Source organism: Eulemur rufifrons, chromosome 15 (assembly GCF_041146395.1).
Source record: "Eulemur rufifrons isolate Redbay chromosome 15, OSU_ERuf_1, whole genome shotgun sequence".
Classification (NCBI taxonomy): Eukaryota; Metazoa; Chordata; class Mammalia; order Primates; family Lemuridae; genus Eulemur; species Eulemur rufifrons.
Window position 1 is genome coordinate 102,185,794 of NC_090997.1, and position 18,948 is coordinate 102,204,741.

The 18,948-nt window shown below is 41.2% G+C and overlaps 1 protein-coding gene across 3 annotated transcripts; it reads right to left on the reverse strand.

The window, feature by feature from the left end:
• Positions 1-1,207: 1,207 nt before the first annotated feature.
• SOD2 (superoxide dismutase 2) lies at positions 1,208-13,637 on the reverse strand. 3 transcript variants are annotated; one of them, XM_069487664.1, is made up of 6 exons: positions 13,368-13,637; positions 12,821-13,023; positions 8,173-8,289; positions 6,104-6,283; positions 4,247-4,411; positions 1,208-1,443 (listed from the first exon to the last, which is right to left on the reverse strand). In XM_069487664.1, the coding sequence occupies exons 1-5, from the start codon at positions 13,388-13,390 to the stop codon at positions 4,266-4,268; spliced, it is 669 nt and encodes a 222-aa protein (XP_069343765.1). In that variant the 5' UTR covers positions 13,391-13,637; the 3' UTR covers positions 1,208-1,443; positions 4,247-4,265. The 3 variants fall into 3 exon arrangements, with proteins under 3 accessions (XP_069343765.1, XP_069343766.1, XP_069343764.1); XM_069487665.1 differs by having other exon boundaries at positions 1,264-2,404; XM_069487663.1 differs by having other exon boundaries at positions 1,264-4,411.
• Positions 13,638-18,948: the final 5,311 nt, after the last annotated feature.

Consider the following 18,948-nt stretch of genomic DNA (forward strand, 5'->3'; position numbering starts at 1 on the left):
ACATTGGAGAAACACTCCAGGACACTGGAGATTTCTTGTGCAAGTCCTCAAAAGCACAGGCAACCAAAGCAAAAATAGACAACTGGGATTACATCAAGCTTAAAAGCTTTCCTACATGGCAAAGGAAATAATCTACAAAGTGAAGAGACAACCCACAGAATGGGAGAAAATATTTGCAAGCTATCTCACAAGGGATTAATAACCAGAATATACAAGGAACTCAAACAACTCAATAGCAAAAAAATAAATAATCCAATTAATACACGGGCAAAACTCTGAACAGACATTTCTCAAAAGATATACAAATGGCCAACAGATATATGAAAAAATGCTCAACACCACTAATCATCAGAGAAATGCAAATGACAGCCACCATTCGATATCATCTCACTCCAGTTAAAATAGCTTATATCAAAGACAGGCAATAAGAGATGCTGGTGAGGATGTGAAGAAAGGGGAACCTTCAAACACTGTTGATGGGAATGTAACTTAGTACAGCTACTATGGAAAACAGTATGGAGATCCCACAAAAAACTACAAATACAACTACCATATGATCCAGCAATTCCACTACTAGGTATATGTCCAAAAGAAAGGAAATCAATATATCAAAACGATATCTGCACTCCCACGTTTATTGTAGCACTATTCACAAAAGCCAAAATGTGGAATCAACCTAAGTGCTCATCAACAGATGAATGGAAAAAGAAAATGTGGAATATGTACCCAATGGAATGTTCTTCAGCCACAAAAAATGAATGAAATCCTGTCATTTGCAGCAACACGAATAGAACTGGAGGCCCTTATGTTAAATAAACTAAGCCAAGCACAGAGACAAGTGTCTGCACATTCTCACTCATATGCAGGAGCTAAAAAAGTAGACTTCCTGAAAACAGAGACTAGACTGGTGTTTACTAGGGGCTGGGGAAGAGAAGGGAGAAAAGAGAGATGAAGGGGGAAAAAGGAATATAAATATATTTATGGTAAAGATGATAAATTATATATGTGTATTTTACTTTAATAAAAAAATTTTTAAGTGTTGAGTGGTATGTGTATATCTCTAATACTGTGCTTTTATATTATCAGATAATGCTCCTACAGATATGAATAGAGATATAGTTCAGATGCCTTCTGGGTTTTAAGAGTAAAATTTCAACTACTTATTTATTATTCTTTTCTCACAGAAAATCAGTAAAAATAATACAGCATTATAGGATTATTAGTGTTTTGACAAGCATGCATAATAACACTGACCTCTTTGATGGTTAATAGATGCTTTTATTAACAGTCAAAAAACTTCACACTTACAATAGGAAAATAAATGTTTCTTCAATGGCTAATTAAATGAAAACTATCCAGGACCTTATAGGATTTTCAGCGCGTACTAGGTTTGATGCACATCTTAGAAAAGGCTATTAGCTTGCTGACATCATTAGGGTATGACTGAAAATGAGAAAAAGTAAAAAATTTATAAAACATTTTCCTAATAGCTTTTGCAACAGTAGTTCCTCTGAAATTAAAACAGAAAATAAAATTTATATTTATACCTAGTTTTGGATATGACTCACAATACACATCAATCTCAATTTTATGGTTTTGGTATGACTTTTTAAAGGTGCTCAAAAGAAAATCAAATCTTACTTTAAGACCATAAATCGGAGGTGCTCAATAAACTTGTAATTTCTCAACATCTAAGTTTATTGCCCTACAGTTCAAGCAACAGATAATATTTGAAAGACAGTATTTGTTATGCTTCCTTGTTTCGCTCCAGCACTAATGATGCTAAGGTTTTTGATGCACAATTATATTGGCTAGAGCAGGCACTGCTGATTCAGTCACAAAAATCCTTCTTGAGTGAACAATACTTATCCTGTTTGAAAAAAAATGGCAATTTTACTTTTTCTATTTCTTTTCTGTTATAAAAAACAGGGCTAAACAATCTTAAAGTCTCATTTTCCACCGGATGATTAAAATCTTTAGTTTGTAAATTCTCTTAGCCTCTTAAAAGCTACCCAGTGGGGAGGAAAAACAAATTTAGTGAAGGACAGTATGCCTCCCCATTCTCTCAATAGAAAGCCAGAGCAAAAATAGAGTCCCATAGAAATTTCAACATTGAATTTTTTTTTAAATCTTAAAGCTTAGTAGGAATCAAAAAGCTTCATATAAGTCAGTAGTCTCTGCAAATCTTTGGTAGTTCAGTACAAACCATGATCTAGCAGATGACTTGCATTTAAAAGCTCATCTTTCGAAACATTCCACTTGCCCAGTCTGTTTAAACAGAGTTCACCACCTTGTTTATAGAATCAAGTGGTAATCACATGACTGCTATGTGCACACCGTGGAAGTCATTTCACTGTGGTATTTAAAGAATGGCGAGTGCCGTCTCCAAAGTTTTTTCAAGCCACTAGCGAAAACACACAAACACACACAGTTTTCAATAGTCTCGTGTCAACATTGTTGACAATTCAGAAAGCCTAAACACTTCTCTAATTGAATTTTAAAAGAAAAGTGCCTTAAATTTAATTTTTTTTAAAACTTCAGTCTTCAATATTGAAACTGCTAAGTTACCCCATTTTTCCATGTGAAAAGTTAAGTTGGGAAAAAATAAAAAGAAAATAAACTTGGGAAAACATTACTAAATAGGCTTAAGAAAAAAAATCTATATAAAGAGAATATTCCAAGAGAAGGTAAAACCTATGTGCACAGGGTTGCTCACTGCAGCATTATTTGTAATAAACAATTAGAAACAAATGAAATATTCAATAATAAAACTGTAAAATAAACTAGGAAATGTCCAATTGATAAAATATTTTATAGCCACTAAAGATAATTAGGAAGATGAAACAACATGGGAAATGCATGATGATTTTATTAAGCCAAATACAAAAAGGATCCCTGCTACATTTAAACAGTATCCAGCTCTATTTGCAAAAACTACACAGGAACACAATTTAACGTGCTGTGTCAATGTATTATGGATATAGTTTTCTCTTTAGTTAAAAATATAAAGCTTCTAGAGTGGCTATATATTCTTTAAAAGAAAACGTGAAAAAGGACAGAATAAATCAAAATCACGTCGTAGAAAATAAATGTTCCTCAGGGAAGCAGGCTGCTGACCTCGTCGAGAAATCAATTTGCCTCTACGTGGAAGGGCAGTACCTGGCGTAGGACCCAGTTCTCGTGAGAGGGACGCAAGTGCCCAGTCAGGGTGATCCGTGGCCTAAACTCTAGCATTGATTTTACCAACTACGCCCTAATTTGTCCATTTTCAGCACTATTACACAATATATAGTTCTATGTTTGAGGATAAAACATCATATTAAAGTCAGAAAAATTCAGATGCATAATTATCTCCTTCTCATAATAAAGCAGTTCTCAATTGGCAATCAACTCACATGTATTTAAATGACAAAATGGTGTTAACCCTCTGTAACATGTGACCACAAATAATTAAAGACTACTGGGTGATATCTACCAGAAGTACCACCACAGAGTATTACTTGCCCCAAAAAGCAATTTTTGATAGAAAGCTGAATATTTCCCTTAGTAAATATTTAATATTTTATTGTTAAACAAGTAGGGTAAAATGCTAGATTTTCTATAACTGCAACAGAACAGGATTAGAAAGGCTTTCCTGGGCTGGGCACAGTGCCTCATGCCTGTAATCCCAGCATTTTGGGAGGCCAAGGCAGGAGGATCACTTAAGGCCAAGAGTTTAAGACCAGCCTGAGCAACACAGTGAGACCCCATCTCTACAAAAAATTAAAAAATTAGCCAGGCATGGTGGTAGGCACCTGTAGTCCCAGTTACTCAGGAGGCTGAGGCAGGAAGATTGATTAAGCCCAGGAGTTTGAGATTACAGTGAGCTATGGTGCCATAGCACTCCAGCCTGGAGACAGAGCGAGACCCTGTCTCAAACAAAAAAAAAAAAAAAAGAAAAAGCCTTTCCTACAGGGCCCAAAATATAGGAATGGAATATTTTTGATGGCTTTATGATGACAATCATAACCTCTTAGCTATTTTAGCTCTCTGAAGAAAATGTTCAAGCAAAAGATTCAATCACCCAAAGCATTTACTATTTTCAATCAGTTGCCCAATAATAAAATTTTCAAATAAGAAATTATCCATTACATGTTTATCAAATATGTGAATAAGTAACATCAAGAAATGCTATAATAGAGCAGCTTATTAGCATATTGCAATACTCTACACTATTATAAAAATAGTCATAAAGATCTTAACATACTCAGTATAATGATCCTGTTTTACTTTTTGCAAGCCACATATCGTTCAGTTACGTTCTCCCAGTTGATCACATTCCAAATAGCCTTCAGGTAATCAGGCCTGACATTCTTGTACTGAAGGTAGTAAGCATGCTCCCACACGTCAATGCCCAGCAGTGGAATAAGACCTACCAGAAAGAAGAAAAAAAAAAACAAAAACTATACATTTCAACCTAAAACATTACATCTTCTCAATTTAAACTTTTATTATTCTTTGCACACAAAATTACCTTTTACAACAATCTCATTTGTTTCTATGTAAATAAAGAAATTTGTATAAGAATAAATACAAAGATTTCAAACTTTACTTTTTAGTAAGAAAATATGACAAATAGTAAAAATAATTAAGATCAACTTGGAAAAATCAATTAACTACAGTATTTTAATAGCTGTTCTTAAAATACCAATAGATTCTTCCAAGAGTCAATTCCCAGCCTTCCTCCCAGCCCGTGGTCTTAGGAGCCGCAGAAAGGGTGTGTTATGTCTGAAGGAGTGCTCGAGGCCCGCCAGCTTCTCTTCCAAAGGGCCTGACACTAATGAGAGTTTAAGAAAAACCTGCTGTGCTCCACAAGGCTAATTTTAGTCTTAGGGAATACACAGCAGTTATGAGACACTAATAGAATTAGTCAACAACGAAAACTGAATAGGACTAAAGAAAAAGACACAGCATTTTCAGAAATTAAATAGTGTAAATCAAGAGCTTAGTTCTATCTATAAAACATTCACTTAAAAAAATTCTCAAACTAAATAACTCTCCTCTATAAAAACAATACTTAACTAGTATGTCTTGGTCAGTTGTGAGGTAGGTCACTAGCAATTTATTATTAATAATTAAAATAGCAAAATTTATGAATGATTTTTGCCATATATAAGAAGCCGTGGCTTCCATTTATTGTCATTCCAACAGGCTTTCTTCATTTCAAGTGGGAGAGAAAGGCGTGTAGCTCAGATGGCAGACCCTCCAGCCAGGTACCTGGATAGATATACCTGACTCTACAGCATTTAGTGCTCACGAATCTTTTGTGGCTTTTACAAATGTTTGTGGCATCTCACTTTCCCAAAAGAGCTGTTTAGATTCTGGCAAAATCTGAGTATATCCAGAAAAGTGAGCCACGTGAGCAGGAGTATTCTAATGTGTAGAGGTAGAAAAAGTGGCAAAGGACTGCTATTGTTTGATATTAAAGTGTCATGTTAGGTTAAAGCCCCAGCTAACTGGGATGACTCACAGGACTCTATTTCCCATACTCTTCAGTGACATCTTATAAAGGGTTTCTAATTCAATTAGGATCAGCAGGAAAAAAAAGGATTTGGTGAGCCCAGCCTGGAGCTTCCAAGTCAAATATTTTCATATACCATACCAAAGACCCCTACCTAGAAAGGCAGAAGTCTGGAAACCTGAGTTCTAGTCCCAGTTTAACTCCAAGTGCTCCATAGAGAAGGTGAGAGTATAAGTTCTGAAATCAGACTCAGCTTATATTTCTTTTCCTCACCCTTGTTCTTTAGCTAATTTTAGTTTTTTATTCTAGTGTATATAATTATTTAAGCTGATACCAACTCTCTGTAGAATGAGACAGGGTTTATGATTAAAACATTTTTGTTAATGTATCCATAAAATCACATGTGCTTAGTTTACAAAATATCAAGGACTTTTAAAGCATTTTAACTTACATAAGACTCTGGGTATTATCTGTCAAGATTTGCTCAAATTATTACATGTTCACGATAAGTTTAAACACTGCAAGTTTTCCTTACTTCTAGCTGAATGCTGTACAGTAAACCATCTCTCCCAAATGAAATGTGTAACAGTTATTAACTCTAACCTGTTGTTCCTTGCAATGGATCCTGGTTAGGACAAGCAGCAATCTGTAAGCGTCCTTGCTCCTTATTGAAACCAAGCCAACCCCAGCCAGAGCCCTGGACGCCAGCAGATACAGCTGTCAGCTTCTCCTTAAACTTGTCAAAAGAACCAAAGTCACGTTTGATGGCTTCTAGCAACTCCCCTGTTAAAAAAAAAATACAAAAACACCCACAAATGAAGAGATTTCAACAATTACAATAAAATATTACATTACATATATTAAAATATTCTTGTCATATAGCCCAAGAAAAAAGTGGACAACATCATACAGAAGATACAATAAAACCCAGTGAATCTATATAACACAACTGTTACTCCTACCCTGACACCAGTATCTAAGGTTTCACGATTTTAATTCACGTTTCTTAATGAAGGTTCTTAAAGGGATTTCTTCACTCATTGTGCTTTTTTCCTCAAGAAAGAAACACTACTTTCTATTAGCTTTCTTTTTTTCCCTGAATAGAAAAGTTACCTTGACTTCTACCTCACCCTATTCTATGTCCCCATTTGGGAGTAAAGTTATGACTGTTATTTGGTTCTTCTCCAAGGCAGCCTAGATCTTCCCATCTTCATTAAATTGTCTTTAAAAGGGTTATTTTTCTCTTCTATGAATGAACTAAGGGTACACTTTAAGAGCTATAGCCCTTTTATTCTGTAGCAATATAGTATATAATTGTAGATTAAACATATCAGCTAAATCAAGTGGGTCAAAAATCTTACTTCTCTTATTCTACCAGTTTAAAAGTAATCATCTTTTATAAACACAGATGATGGAATCAAGTGGTACAGATGATGAAAAATGGCAGAGAGTACCAAAGCCATTGGTTACACATGGGTATATCTGATAATCTGGTAACTGACAAGACCTCAAAAGTATTGAGTCATGATCTGAATACCTAACTCAGAAATAATAAATTGTTCCACTTCCCATACCGACTCCCTCATTCACTGTTACCTCAAAATGCAACTGCATATTTCAAGCGTAAAAGATATGCTGCCTTCAACAACAATTAAAAACCAACCACGGAAACTTGGGGTACATGCAAGCAGCCCAGAAACAAAGGAGGAGAGCTATGTTTACACTCCACACCTTTCCTGGGGTAAGGAGGATAATTAAAGTCACCTGAGCCTCCACAAGCCACAAAGGAAGTCAAGGAAACAAAGATGGTAAACAAGACTGTCTAGCTCTAGACTCTCCTCATTTCCTACAGTTTTTAAAAAAAAAACACCTGGAAAACCTAATTTTCTGGGACAAATGACTTTTTGTCAGTTAGGAAGAATAATAAAATGATAACAAAAGTCACTATAACTTATATTCTCAGCTGTGCATGGTGGCTCATGCCTGTAGCCTAGCACTTTGGGAACCCAAAGTAAGAGGATCACTTGAGCCCAGGAGTTCAAGACCAGCCTGAGCAACATAGCAAGACCCCCATTTCTACAAAAAATAGAAAAATTAGCCAGGCATGGTGGCACACACCCATCGTCCCAGCTACTAGGGATGCTGAGGTGGGAGGATTGCTCAAGGCCAGGAGTTGGAAGTTGCAGTGAGTTATGATGGTGCCACAGCACTCTAGCCTGGGTGACAAAGCAAGATCTTGTCTCAAAAAAAACAAAAAAACCTTTTTTATTCTCAAAATAGCCCCCATCATTATCCCTGTAACACACAGATGAAAAAAGTAAGGTACAGATGGGTAAGTATCTAACCTAGGCCCTTGAGCTAATTAAGTGGAAAGTTCACCTTTTCTAAAAACTAAGGTTCTTAGTCTTTCCCTAATATGAAGTACAGCCCAATGAAACCAAACGGTGGAGCTGTTTATGATATATTACATGTGAGTGTGTATATAAAATCTGATGACATAACTGCCTAACTGCATTCTCCATTTCTACTTATGTCTCTTTGAAAGCTACAACTTCGTTGTCTCCTTGCTGTGAAAAATATGCCACTGTGACACCTCAGGGAAAATTAAAGACTTAAAATCAACAATCTACTGTACACAAAACATAGAGAAGGGTACACCAATATATACAAACCTTTGGGTTCTCCACCTCCATTAGGACTCAGGTTTGTCCAAAAAATGGCATGATTGATATGACCGCCACCGTTGAACTTTAGCGCAGGCTGAAGAGCTATCTGAGTTGTAACATCTCCTGAAAAGTAAAAATGCAAATATATTTTATTAAAACTCTTACTTTTCAACCACTGTATACATTTTTTTTCTTTGTAAAATGCCAGACAAAAACACCAGCTTATCTTTAACATCATTGTTGGTCCTAAAATTCAGCAATTTCAGAGTCTACCAAAAAAAGGACCCTCCCAAAATTATCTGTCTCAGAGGACTTTCAGTTCAATTAATAACATGCTGAACAACTGGTGAGGGGCCCAGCAAGGGAGGTAAAGCTAGAAAATTTACTCCTGACTGCCAAGAGGCTCAGGGTTCTCTTGGATGGAAAAGATTTCAGGGAATAAAATGCCAAGGAGTAATGAAAGAAAATAATAGAATGTTAAAATGTATGGCTCAATATTCAGACTATAGGGAAAACTTTCAATTCCCATGTTCAAGATAGACAACCATTCATTGGGCAATATTTAAAGTCACATTAACAAGACACTCAACATATTCAAAACTGAACTTGTGATTTTCAACCCCAATCTTACTCCTCCTATGGCCTTTCCCATCTCAGTAAATGCAGCTCTGTTCCTCGGGACATCCTTGGTATTTTGACATCCATTGTTGACTCCTCTCCCCTCACTCCACATCCAGTCCACCAGCACATGCATCAACAGAGCCAGCTCGACCTTTAAAACACAGCCACAATCCAACCCCCTCTGCTAACTCAGCTGCCACCCATTGATACAGAGCACCAGCATCTCCCACCTGCACGAGTGAGTGCCACCGTCCCCTCACTGGTGGGGGGCTTCACCCCCTCCAAAGGCTTCCCTTCTCACTGGCAGTGAACTCCTTGAGTCCTTACACTTGGCTCTTCTTACCCCCACCCCCGAGCCCTCCCTCACCCAGCTGCAGCCACACTGGCCTTCGCACATGACCAACTCGGCTTGCTCAGCTCAGGGCTGAGGCACTTGGGCTGTCTCTGCTGGAACGCTCTTCCCCAGGAGCCTCACACCTCACTCCCTCATTTCTCATTCAAGTCTCCACTGAAAGGTCATCCTCATCAGTGAGGCCTTCTCTAGCCACGATATATAAACTAGCAATTCCAGCCACTTCTCCCAGACCCCTTATCCTATCGTGCCTTTCTCGGCATGCCCTGTAACTCCCAGCACGTTATATGTGTGCCTGTCCATCTGTCTCCCCACTGGCCTGTCAGGACAAGGACTTCCCTGCACAGCTATGTCCCAAAGTGCCTAATATATCCCCTTGTAAATTTTTTGTTGATTTACTAGATGATTGAATATATTGAATGTAGTTTCTAAGAAAAAAAAAAATCAATGCTCTAGTATCCATAGTTTTTTTAAAAAAAGAATGTTACATTTGAATTATCTAAATATATTCTCGAAACACTGGGAAAAGTATATAGAAACCAAAAAGACAAATTTTCTACCTTACTAAACAAGTAGGCAGAATGAAATATTCTTTTCTATGCCTTCAAGAAGCTACAGATTAACTGAACCACAAAAAAAAAAACGGAAATTCTTCTGTTCAATAAATATTGAGTGCCTATTATTCACAAGATACAAACAGAGGCTACGTGAAGGACACAGAACCATTGAGAACTCTGCTCACAAGAACCTTACATTTTGGGGAAAGTGCTTGACTGCTGTTCTTGAAAGTGTATGCTAAGAACATATGCAACAAATGTTGCTTTCAGAAACAAGGCCCAGTCTCCAGTTGTTTAGCAATTCAGAAAGGAGGAGAGAACCAAATGATATCTGAATACACAGCTAATCTCCTAGTGGTTTCTTTTTTTAGATACCAACTTTTTTTTTTTTTTACCTCTGCTATGTTTACAAAATAATTTTCTTACAGATCAGTGTTTCCCTTATTAATTTTTCTTACAGTTGCCCTAAAAATAAATGTAGGTTTTATATTTTTTTTAATAAACCTGTAGTAACTAAACTTTCCGATGGGGAAAAAACATGCTTACTGAGAGACAGTTTAATAATCTCAACATCTTAAAAGTTTGCTTAATCATTTTAAAATTTTAAAAGAAATTTTGAGGGCTTAATACCTGCTTTTAAGAACAAGTTCAACATTTTCTTTGGATTTCAGTTCAGTTTTTTTCCTCAAATACATTAAAAGTTAAAAACTTTTGGTTGAAAAGTATTTGTGAGTGAGTTACATGTGATAAGATTATGTTATTTTTACTTATCCTCTTCTTTTTTCCCCAAAGTTTTCAAACATGAAAATATAACTTAATTTTAAAAATATAATTTAAGTTAAAAAAAAAAATCTCTGCAGATCTTCATTAACTTATAGGCAATAGGCACTATAGTACAATATAAAACTTTTTTCAGTGGCTTTCACTAAATAAGCTTTGATTCCACAAGAAAAGGACTGAAATTAAGGTCCCCAGATGTCAGATGCTGCCCTGCAGGAGGTGCTTTTACAACTGGGATATTCCCCAGCCTCTCCCATTTCCACATGTTATTTCCTAAATCACGGGGCCTTTTCCCATATTGGAGATTCATTCAAGGTTCCTCTGTTGCAAGTAATCTTCCAGAATGTGGTAACTCTCTCCTCTTTGAGTTTAGTCATTTACCTCAAACAAAATAGGCTGAAATACTGTGTTTTCCAAAACACTTTCACAACAGGGATATTCCCCAGCCTCTCCCATTACCACATGTTGCTATATTCTAAATCACGGGGCCTTTTCCAGTACTGGAGATTCACTCAAGGTTCCTCTGTTGCCAGTAATCTTCCAGCATGTGGTAACTTTCTCCTCTTTGAGTTTAGTCATTTACCTCAAACAAAATAGGCTGAAATATTGTGTTTTTCAAAGCACTTTCACAACCAGGGATATTCCCCAGCCTCTTCCATTACCATGTGATTTCCTAAATCACGGGGCCTTTTCCCGTATTCGAGATTCATTCAAGGTTCTTCTGTTGCAAATAATCTTCCAGAATGTGGTAACTTCCTCCTCTTTGAGTTTAGTCATTTACCTCAAACACAAGCAGGCTGAAATACTGTGTTTTTCCACTAGATGTCCCCAGTCAACAAGATATCACTGTCTAAAAATTACTCAACAAATTTCACAGGCCTCAAATTCAATAAAAATACATTTAAGAAAGTAAATTTTTTTTATACTGTATAGTTTATCATGCAATACAGATAGTCTGGGAACATGACTGTCAATTATTTTCCTTGTAGATTAAAAGGACACTACTATTTTGTACAGAGACTTTAAAACAGTATTCCTATACACACCCCCAAAGGCATAAACACAAAAAGTCCACATGTAGCGTGGTTTTGTCAACCAAGCTCTTTAAAAAAAAAAATAGGTAACTCCATATTATAGTTTAATGGAATTTAAGTAAATAGATACAAGCCTGTTTCAATTTCCCACAAAATGACTGTTTTCATTGTGAACTTTGACCCCTAAGTTAATTCAAGAAAAGTATCAAATTTAAAGGGCCTGAAGTGTTCCGCAGTTAGGAAACTGCTTTTTGATAATGAACATCATAATGCTAACTCCTGCCCCTTCCCTAGTTCCTACCAGGAAGCAGTTCTCTTCTGTCTCCCCCTGTCAGTGTGACCAAGGCCTGAGGCTGTCACCTCAATAGCTATAGTGCACTTGAAAAAGGAGGTGGTGAGGCTTCCCGTCTCCCACCTGCTGTAAAGACACACACACTGGTTGCTGACAGCAAAGCTCCACTCCCACTTTTTGGGGGGTTTTTTGTTGGGTTTTTTTGTTTTTTTTTTTTTTTTGAGACAGAGTCTCACTCTGTCGCCCTGAAGAGTGCAGTGGTGTCTTCACAGCTCACTGCAACCTCAAACTCCTAGGCTCAAGCAATCCTCCTGCCACAGCCTCCCGAGTAGCTGGGACTACAGACACACACCACCAAGCCTGGCTAAATTTTTTATTTTTAGTAGAGGCAGGGTCTCTCTCTTGCTCAGGCTGGTCTCAAACTCCTGACCTCAAGCAATTCTCCCACCTCGGCCTCCCAAAATGCAAGGATTACAGGCGTGGTCAGCTTCCACGCCTACTTTTATCAGGTTACAGCCGAGCCCAGCTTCCACTCCTACTTTTATCAGGTTTCCCTGACCCTCAAGGACACCTGCGAACCTGATGGTGTCTCAATCAGCGTGGACAGGCACTCTCAGCTGCCCTACAAATGGCTGGCAGACCTGACAAACCAAACCTTTCCCAGGAGCACATCATATAACAATAACAATTTTAATTGCTAATTTACAAAATCAAGTCACACATCACAGCTGTCTTTATAGGCTCTACAATTCACCAATGCTAGCAAGATGGGTAATAAAAATGTGACTTACAGTTATAACAGTCACATACAAGTTCCTTTATGGGATCCTAAGTTTTCTGAGATAATAAAACAAGTTTATACAAACCAGGCAAGACACTCATTCTACATTTCAAAAAAGAGAGCTTTTCGTGCCTCGAAAACTCAGAACTGGTACAAACATGAAGTGTGTTCCCCAGGGAGAGGCATTTCTGCACGGACACCCTGCTCACTGTCACATCTGCCTCGGCCCGCACCTACCCTTGGCCAGCGCCTCGTGGTACTTCTCCTCAGTGATGTTCAAGTTGTTCACGTACGCTGCGTGGTGCTTGCTGTGGTGCAGCTGCATGATCTGGGCGTTGATGTGGGGTTCCAGGGCGCCGTAGTCGTACGGCAGATCGGGCAGGCTGTGCTTCTGCCTGGAGCCCAGACACGCCAGAGCTGGCGCCAGCCCCCTGCTCGCGCTGGAAGGCACAGAAGACACAGCGGTCGGTCCCGCGGGCCGGGCCGTGCACGCAGCCCCGTCACGGACTCTCCGGCTCGCTCGCTTCTGACGCGTGCGAACGCCGCTCGCCCGCCACGGCACACGCGTGGTTTCGGCAGCCCCGGGCCGCACGCCGCAGGGACACCTGCCGTCCGCAGCCCTTCCCGAAGGTCCCCCACCCGGCCGCCACACGCGGCATCTGAGGGAGAACCCCCCGCGGGTAGCCGGGAGCCGCCAGGCCCGGCTCGGCCACTGTCGCCGTCGCCGCGGAGGCCCTGTCGGCCGCGCGCCCCTTCGTCCCCGCCGCGGGCGCCCGCCTCTCACCTGCTTGCCGCCCGGGACAACATGATGCTGGTGCTACTGCGGCGCCGCCCTCAAGCCGTCTCTGTGCCCAAGCTGTCCGACCCAGCCGACAGTCGGAACTGCGCGGCGTCCCCGGCAGCGCCGCAAGGACACTCGCCTCGCGGCCCGCTACGCCCCGCCCCGGACGCGCCCAACCCGGTGGGGGGGACAACGGGCTCCCTGGCGCTCTGTTCCGCCCACTCTAGCCGCACACTCTTCGCCACGGGGACGGCAGAAAGGGGGCTGCAAGCCTGCCTTCGGCCACGGCGACCTCGGTGCCTATGTGCCGTTCTCGTGCGGCGAGCGGCCGAGGGAAGGCCGCCCCCCCCCTGTGGAGTTGGTACGGCCCGCGGCCCCGCCCCTGCCTCCGCCCCTCGCGGCTGTGCGGGGGTCGCCGGGCCCGCGGCTGCTCCCTCCCCTTCTCGGCCTCCCGCGGGGGCGGCCTGGGTTGGGGACCTCCCGCGGGGGAGGCTGTCGTGCCTCGCCTGGGGCCCCGGGGACAGTTCCTAGGGGAGACAGGGCCGAGCCGCTGGTCTACGCCGCCCAGCGAGCGTGTTGGAGGAGGGCGTGGGGCTAGCGCCGTCTAACCCATATTTAGTTAGCCTTTGTGCGCCATGCCCCGGTGACTTTGCTTTGCAAGTAAACTGACCTTGGGCCTTTCTCCAAGCCAGAGAGAGCCAGGACAGGAGCCATACAGACTTTATCCCCACTGGCTGCCTAAGGATAGAGTTAATTGGACACCTGTGATGTGCCCCAGACTACACCGCAGGATTTCCATACATTTATCTTTTTCTACCACTAGGGTTGGTATGGTTGACTCTTGTAACAACAGTTAATGAAATCGTCTCACAGCTTAAGCTGCTTGCCCTGGTCGCACAGTTAATGAGAAAAAGAGTCAGGACTAGAACTCAAAGTTCACAGTTTCCTGCCAGTCAGGTTTGTGTTTAGAGTAACTTTTGTGAGCCAACTGCTGAGGAGAATATATTAATAAAAGGATTCTCTCCTATGCTGTCTTGTAGTAACTATTAAAAACAACAGTTCTGAATTGTGTGAATCCTTGCTGTGCAGAAGTCAGGAAAGCCTCACGGTGTCACTTTACTGAATAGAACCATATGGAAGGAAGCCGGTAGCAGGTACTGAATAAGAAGTTTCAGTGTTTTCTTGGACTTCCCGTACAGTACAGCCCTCCCAAGGATGACTAGGCTTCAGGTAAGCAGAATAGGAAAACATACTCAGGCCAAAAGGAACTGCCTGAGCATGGCTTCACAACAGGAAGGACTGAGGCTTGTTTGCAGACATTAGGAGAATGTAACTAAGGGGTTGGATTGGGGTGAAGGAGGAAATTCAGGTTGGGGCCAGGTTAAGGACATCTTTAAAACTCAGATAAGGCTGGACATGGTGGCTCACACCTGTAATCCCAGCACTTTGGGAGATCAAAGCGAGAGGATTGCTTCAGCCCAGGACCAGCCTGGGCAACATAGCAAGACCCCATCTCTACAAAGAGATTTTTTTTGATTAGCTAGACATGGTGGTAGTCCCAACTACTGGGGAGGCTGAGAGGGGAGGATTGTCTAAGCCCGAGAGTTCGAGGCTGCAGTAAGCTATGATCGCGCCAGTGCACTCCAGCCTGGGCTACAGAGGGAGACCCTGTCTCAAAAAAAAAAAAAAAAAAAAAACCTCAGACAAGAGCATGGGTTTGTTATGGTTGGTAATATTTTAGCCAGTAGCAAATGTTTAGCAAGGTAGTCTGGCACTGATATCATGAGGGCAGGCCAGTCAGGAAACTTTGCATTGGTCCCAGTATGGGGTGCTGTGGGCCAGTTTTAGGGTACTAGCTATGGGAACTGGAAGAAAAGGGCATTTTGAAGGATGAAACAACAGGATTCAGTTACAACTCAGTCACTGTAATGAAAGGGCTTGATCAAGTGAGAACAAAATCCCTAAAAGCAGACTGACCCCAGTCAGGCTGTTTTAGTGCACTTCTTGCTTATACAGATAATGATCCTTTGAAACTTAAAGTGACCCCTAGAAAATGCCCTTTAGAACAACCAACAAATATGGGGGTAGGGGGAGTGACAGCAGCAGCCAAGTAGAAGTATCTCTAACGTCACATCTGCCATCAGCTACATCCTTACAGAAGACTGGCTGCAAGAGCATCCAGGATTGAGACCCAGGTTGGGCGGTAAAGAGAAGTTTATTACCTTCTTTCTCTGCTATATCCGATGGACAGGCTTCTTTTTCTTTTTTAGGCAGTCACTGTAAGGAGAACTCGATGGCTCAAGGAGTTAGATTACATTTGAGCAGGGTCTGTCCCAAATTGCTCCAGCCAGCTCAGGATGTTCTCTGCAATATCAGGGCACCATAAATATAGATTTCCCCTGAATAAACTTCCCAAGTCTATTTCATAGCCATCCTGAGACCCCCACAATGTAGACCTACATATTGGTTAGAGAAGGCAACCAATGTGGGTTAAGATGAAATCATTTTGAGCCAGTTATTAATTGCATTCATATTTCAGCAAAAGAGATCTAGCAACAGTGTCTTAAACACAGCATCTTAAATGCTGGGGTAGGCAGTCCAGGGATGAAATGACAATCCCATGGAGTCATCAAGGATGCAGGCTCCTCTATGTTCAAAGCTGCTTCTTGGTCCATAATAGCTTCCACAACACCAGCCACATCATCTCCTTTCCAGGACAGAGGAAGGACAAAAGTTGGGCCCCAGTTGTCTCCCTTTAAGGATCCTTTGTGGTAGATTCACCCAACAAATTCCACTCAGAGCTCACTAATCAAAATTTATGTACAGGGCAACTTAGTCGAGCCTAGCCAAAAGGAGGATGAGAAATGTATTCATTTAACTGTGCATATTTTAAGTCTGAAAAACTGGGAATTCTGTAACTAAAGGGAAACTGAGTAATAGATTGGAAAACAGCAGTCTTTGCTACATATCCTTACATAAGGCATTATTTCCACATACTTGGAAATAAACTCTGATCATTAATGGACTGATCTTAGCTACATTCTCTTGTTTTTCTTCCCCTTTCCCCCCAGGGTTGGGGTTTGTTTGTTTGTTTGTTTGTTTTTTCCTTTTATGTCACAGATCTTACCTAGGCAGGAACCTAAGTGAGAATTGCTTGTACCAACCTGCATTTTGCATGATTGTGATTGTTAATAGGACCAAGAGTAATACCTAAATTTCTAAAATGAAATGATCTAGGCTAAAGGAGAAAGTGATTATAAAGATATATAATATTGACAATGCTTTCAAAGTGAGCTTTACTTTTTTTCCCCACTTTAGGCAAAATTATGATTAGATTGCATCCTCAAAGAACACATTAACTATTACCAAGGAAGAGAAGAGTTTGGCTCAGAACAAAAGTGCTTTTTTGAACAAAAGAGATAAAACAGGCAATCATGGTGGGTAATCATGAGTCCACTGTACCCATAAAGAGAAAAAGGAACCAACATTTTTGAACAGATCTCAAGTTGCTACGTACTAAGTCAAATGCTTTATTCCTATTTTGCACAAAGATAGTAAGTGACTTGACGAAGGTCACACTCAGAGCTAGTAGGGAGCACAGGGAGGATTTGAATGTACAGTTGACTCTTGAACAACGAGGGGCTTAGGGGCACCGGCCCCCTTGCTGTCAGAAATCTGAGTATAACTTCTGACTCCCCAAAGAACTTAAATACCAATAGCCTACTGTTGACTGGAAACCTTACGGATAACATGGAAAGTCAATTAGCACATATTTTGTATGTTGTATGTATTATATACTGTATTCTTACAACAGAGTAAGCTAGAGAAAAGAAAATGTTATTAAGAAAATCATGAGGAAGAGAAAATACATTTGCTACTCATTAAGTGGAAGTGGACCATTATAAAGATCTTCATCCTTGTCTTCACACTGAGTAGGCTGAGGAGGGGGAGGAGGAGGAGGGGTTGGTCTTGCTGTCTCAGGAGTGGCAGAGGCAAAAGAAAATCCACATGTAAGTGGACCTTGCAGTTCAAACCCATGTTTAAGGGGCAACTGCATTGCCCTCTCTGTTAGATGTGACATAACTCTGTGCCTTTTAGCAGCTGCCATACCCTCTCCCACATTCCTCCCACCCCAAATAATTGAGCTCAACCCTGTCTTGTTTGTGTGGATCCCAGGTTTTGAAACCTTCCTCCTCCTCCTCTCCCTATGTAACTTCCCAATTTATTCCTGTCTCCTCAGCTCCTGACTGACCTGCTGTCTCATCTTTTGCATATGACTCAGGTCATCACTCTTGGACCTGAAGTTTGATGCTACTTCTCTTTCCTGACCTTGGGCCATTCCCTGTAGATCACACTTGCTTCGTAGCCTCAGTGAAGACCCAGATTCCTGGAGTTTCCCTGGACACTGACCCACCTGACTGACTCTTCCCATCCTCATCTATTGATAGAATCAGACTTGCAGGGAGGCTGGGAAACCAGCACAGAATAGAGGAAGGTTGAAGAGAAGAGTTGTCTTATATTTAGAATCCAGCAGATCCCTCCATAAGATCCCTCCAGAAGGGCTATACAACATCCTGCCTCCCCTAGGGAAATGAAAAATCGCCTCCCCATTACTACTCCAGATAAAAAGAAAAAAACATGGTTACTGCATTCTATGTAAGAGATGAGATCTGCCAGTCATTAATCTGCCAAATGCTAGTTCATATCCCGGATTTGTCATGGATTAAGATTGCATTCATGGGCAAAGTTCCAAGAATGACTCTCAAGAGCTACCCAAGCTACAAAAGCATGGCCCAGGCTGAGGGCAGTGACCACACATACGGCTCTCAGCTGGCTGCATCCCCTGTCCAGCACAACCCAGGGGCTGCATCTCACACCACAGGTCCCCTGTGAGGATCCAGAATAGGAACACAAGGGGCACGGCCTCACATCCCAACCAGGTCATGGCAGAACATGGTCCACTGAGACCAGTTGGGCACCAGAGCATTTGTGGGAGTCTGTGTCCCATCTCAGGGGTGCCCTAGAACTCCATCCACCCTGGCCCGCATCACCCTAGTGCCAGCTTACATCTCGCAGTAACCTTTTGATGAGAAGTTAGATTAAATCATGTAAAATGAGACTGTGTTTTCATGCTAAGGTATAAATGTAGTTTGAGGAGCTAGTCAGCTAAACGTTGGTACGAGATGGTCCACTTAATTATGGAAGAAGCTGATCAGTTCTCTTGTCCTGGGCTTGAGGAGTGTCCTCTCTGTGTTATACAAACATGGAACTCTCTTTTGCCTCAAAACTGACCCTGAACCTTCCCATCTGTCTCGAGCAGACATCTTAGTTTTGTCCCAGACCAGTTTAAAACTTAATCCAGTTGTTATGGGCTAAATAGTGTCCCCCAAAATTCATATGTTGAAGCCCTAACCCCAGTGACCCAGAATGTGACTATATCTGGAGACAGGGCCTTTACCGAAGTAATTAAGTTAAAATAAGGTCATGTAGGTGGGCCTCAATCCAATATGACTGGTGTCCCTATAGGAAGAGATTAGGACACAGAACACACACAGACCAAGGGGTGACCATGAAGATACAGAAA

Excerpts from the sequence above, each read along its gene's own strand:
- SOD2 (XM_069487664.1), bottom strand. The coding sequence starts at position 13,390 with ATGTTGTCCCGGGCGGCAAGCAG. Across the intron at positions 13,024-13,367 it reads TTGTCCCGGGCGGCAAGCAG|CGCGAGCAGGGGGCTGGCGC; the intron begins GTGAGAGGCGGG and ends TGTGCCTTCCAG. Across the intron at positions 4,412-6,103 it reads TCCATTGCAAGGAACAACAG|GTCTTATTCCACTGCTGGGC; the intron begins GTTAGAGTTAAT and ends TCTTTCTGGTAG.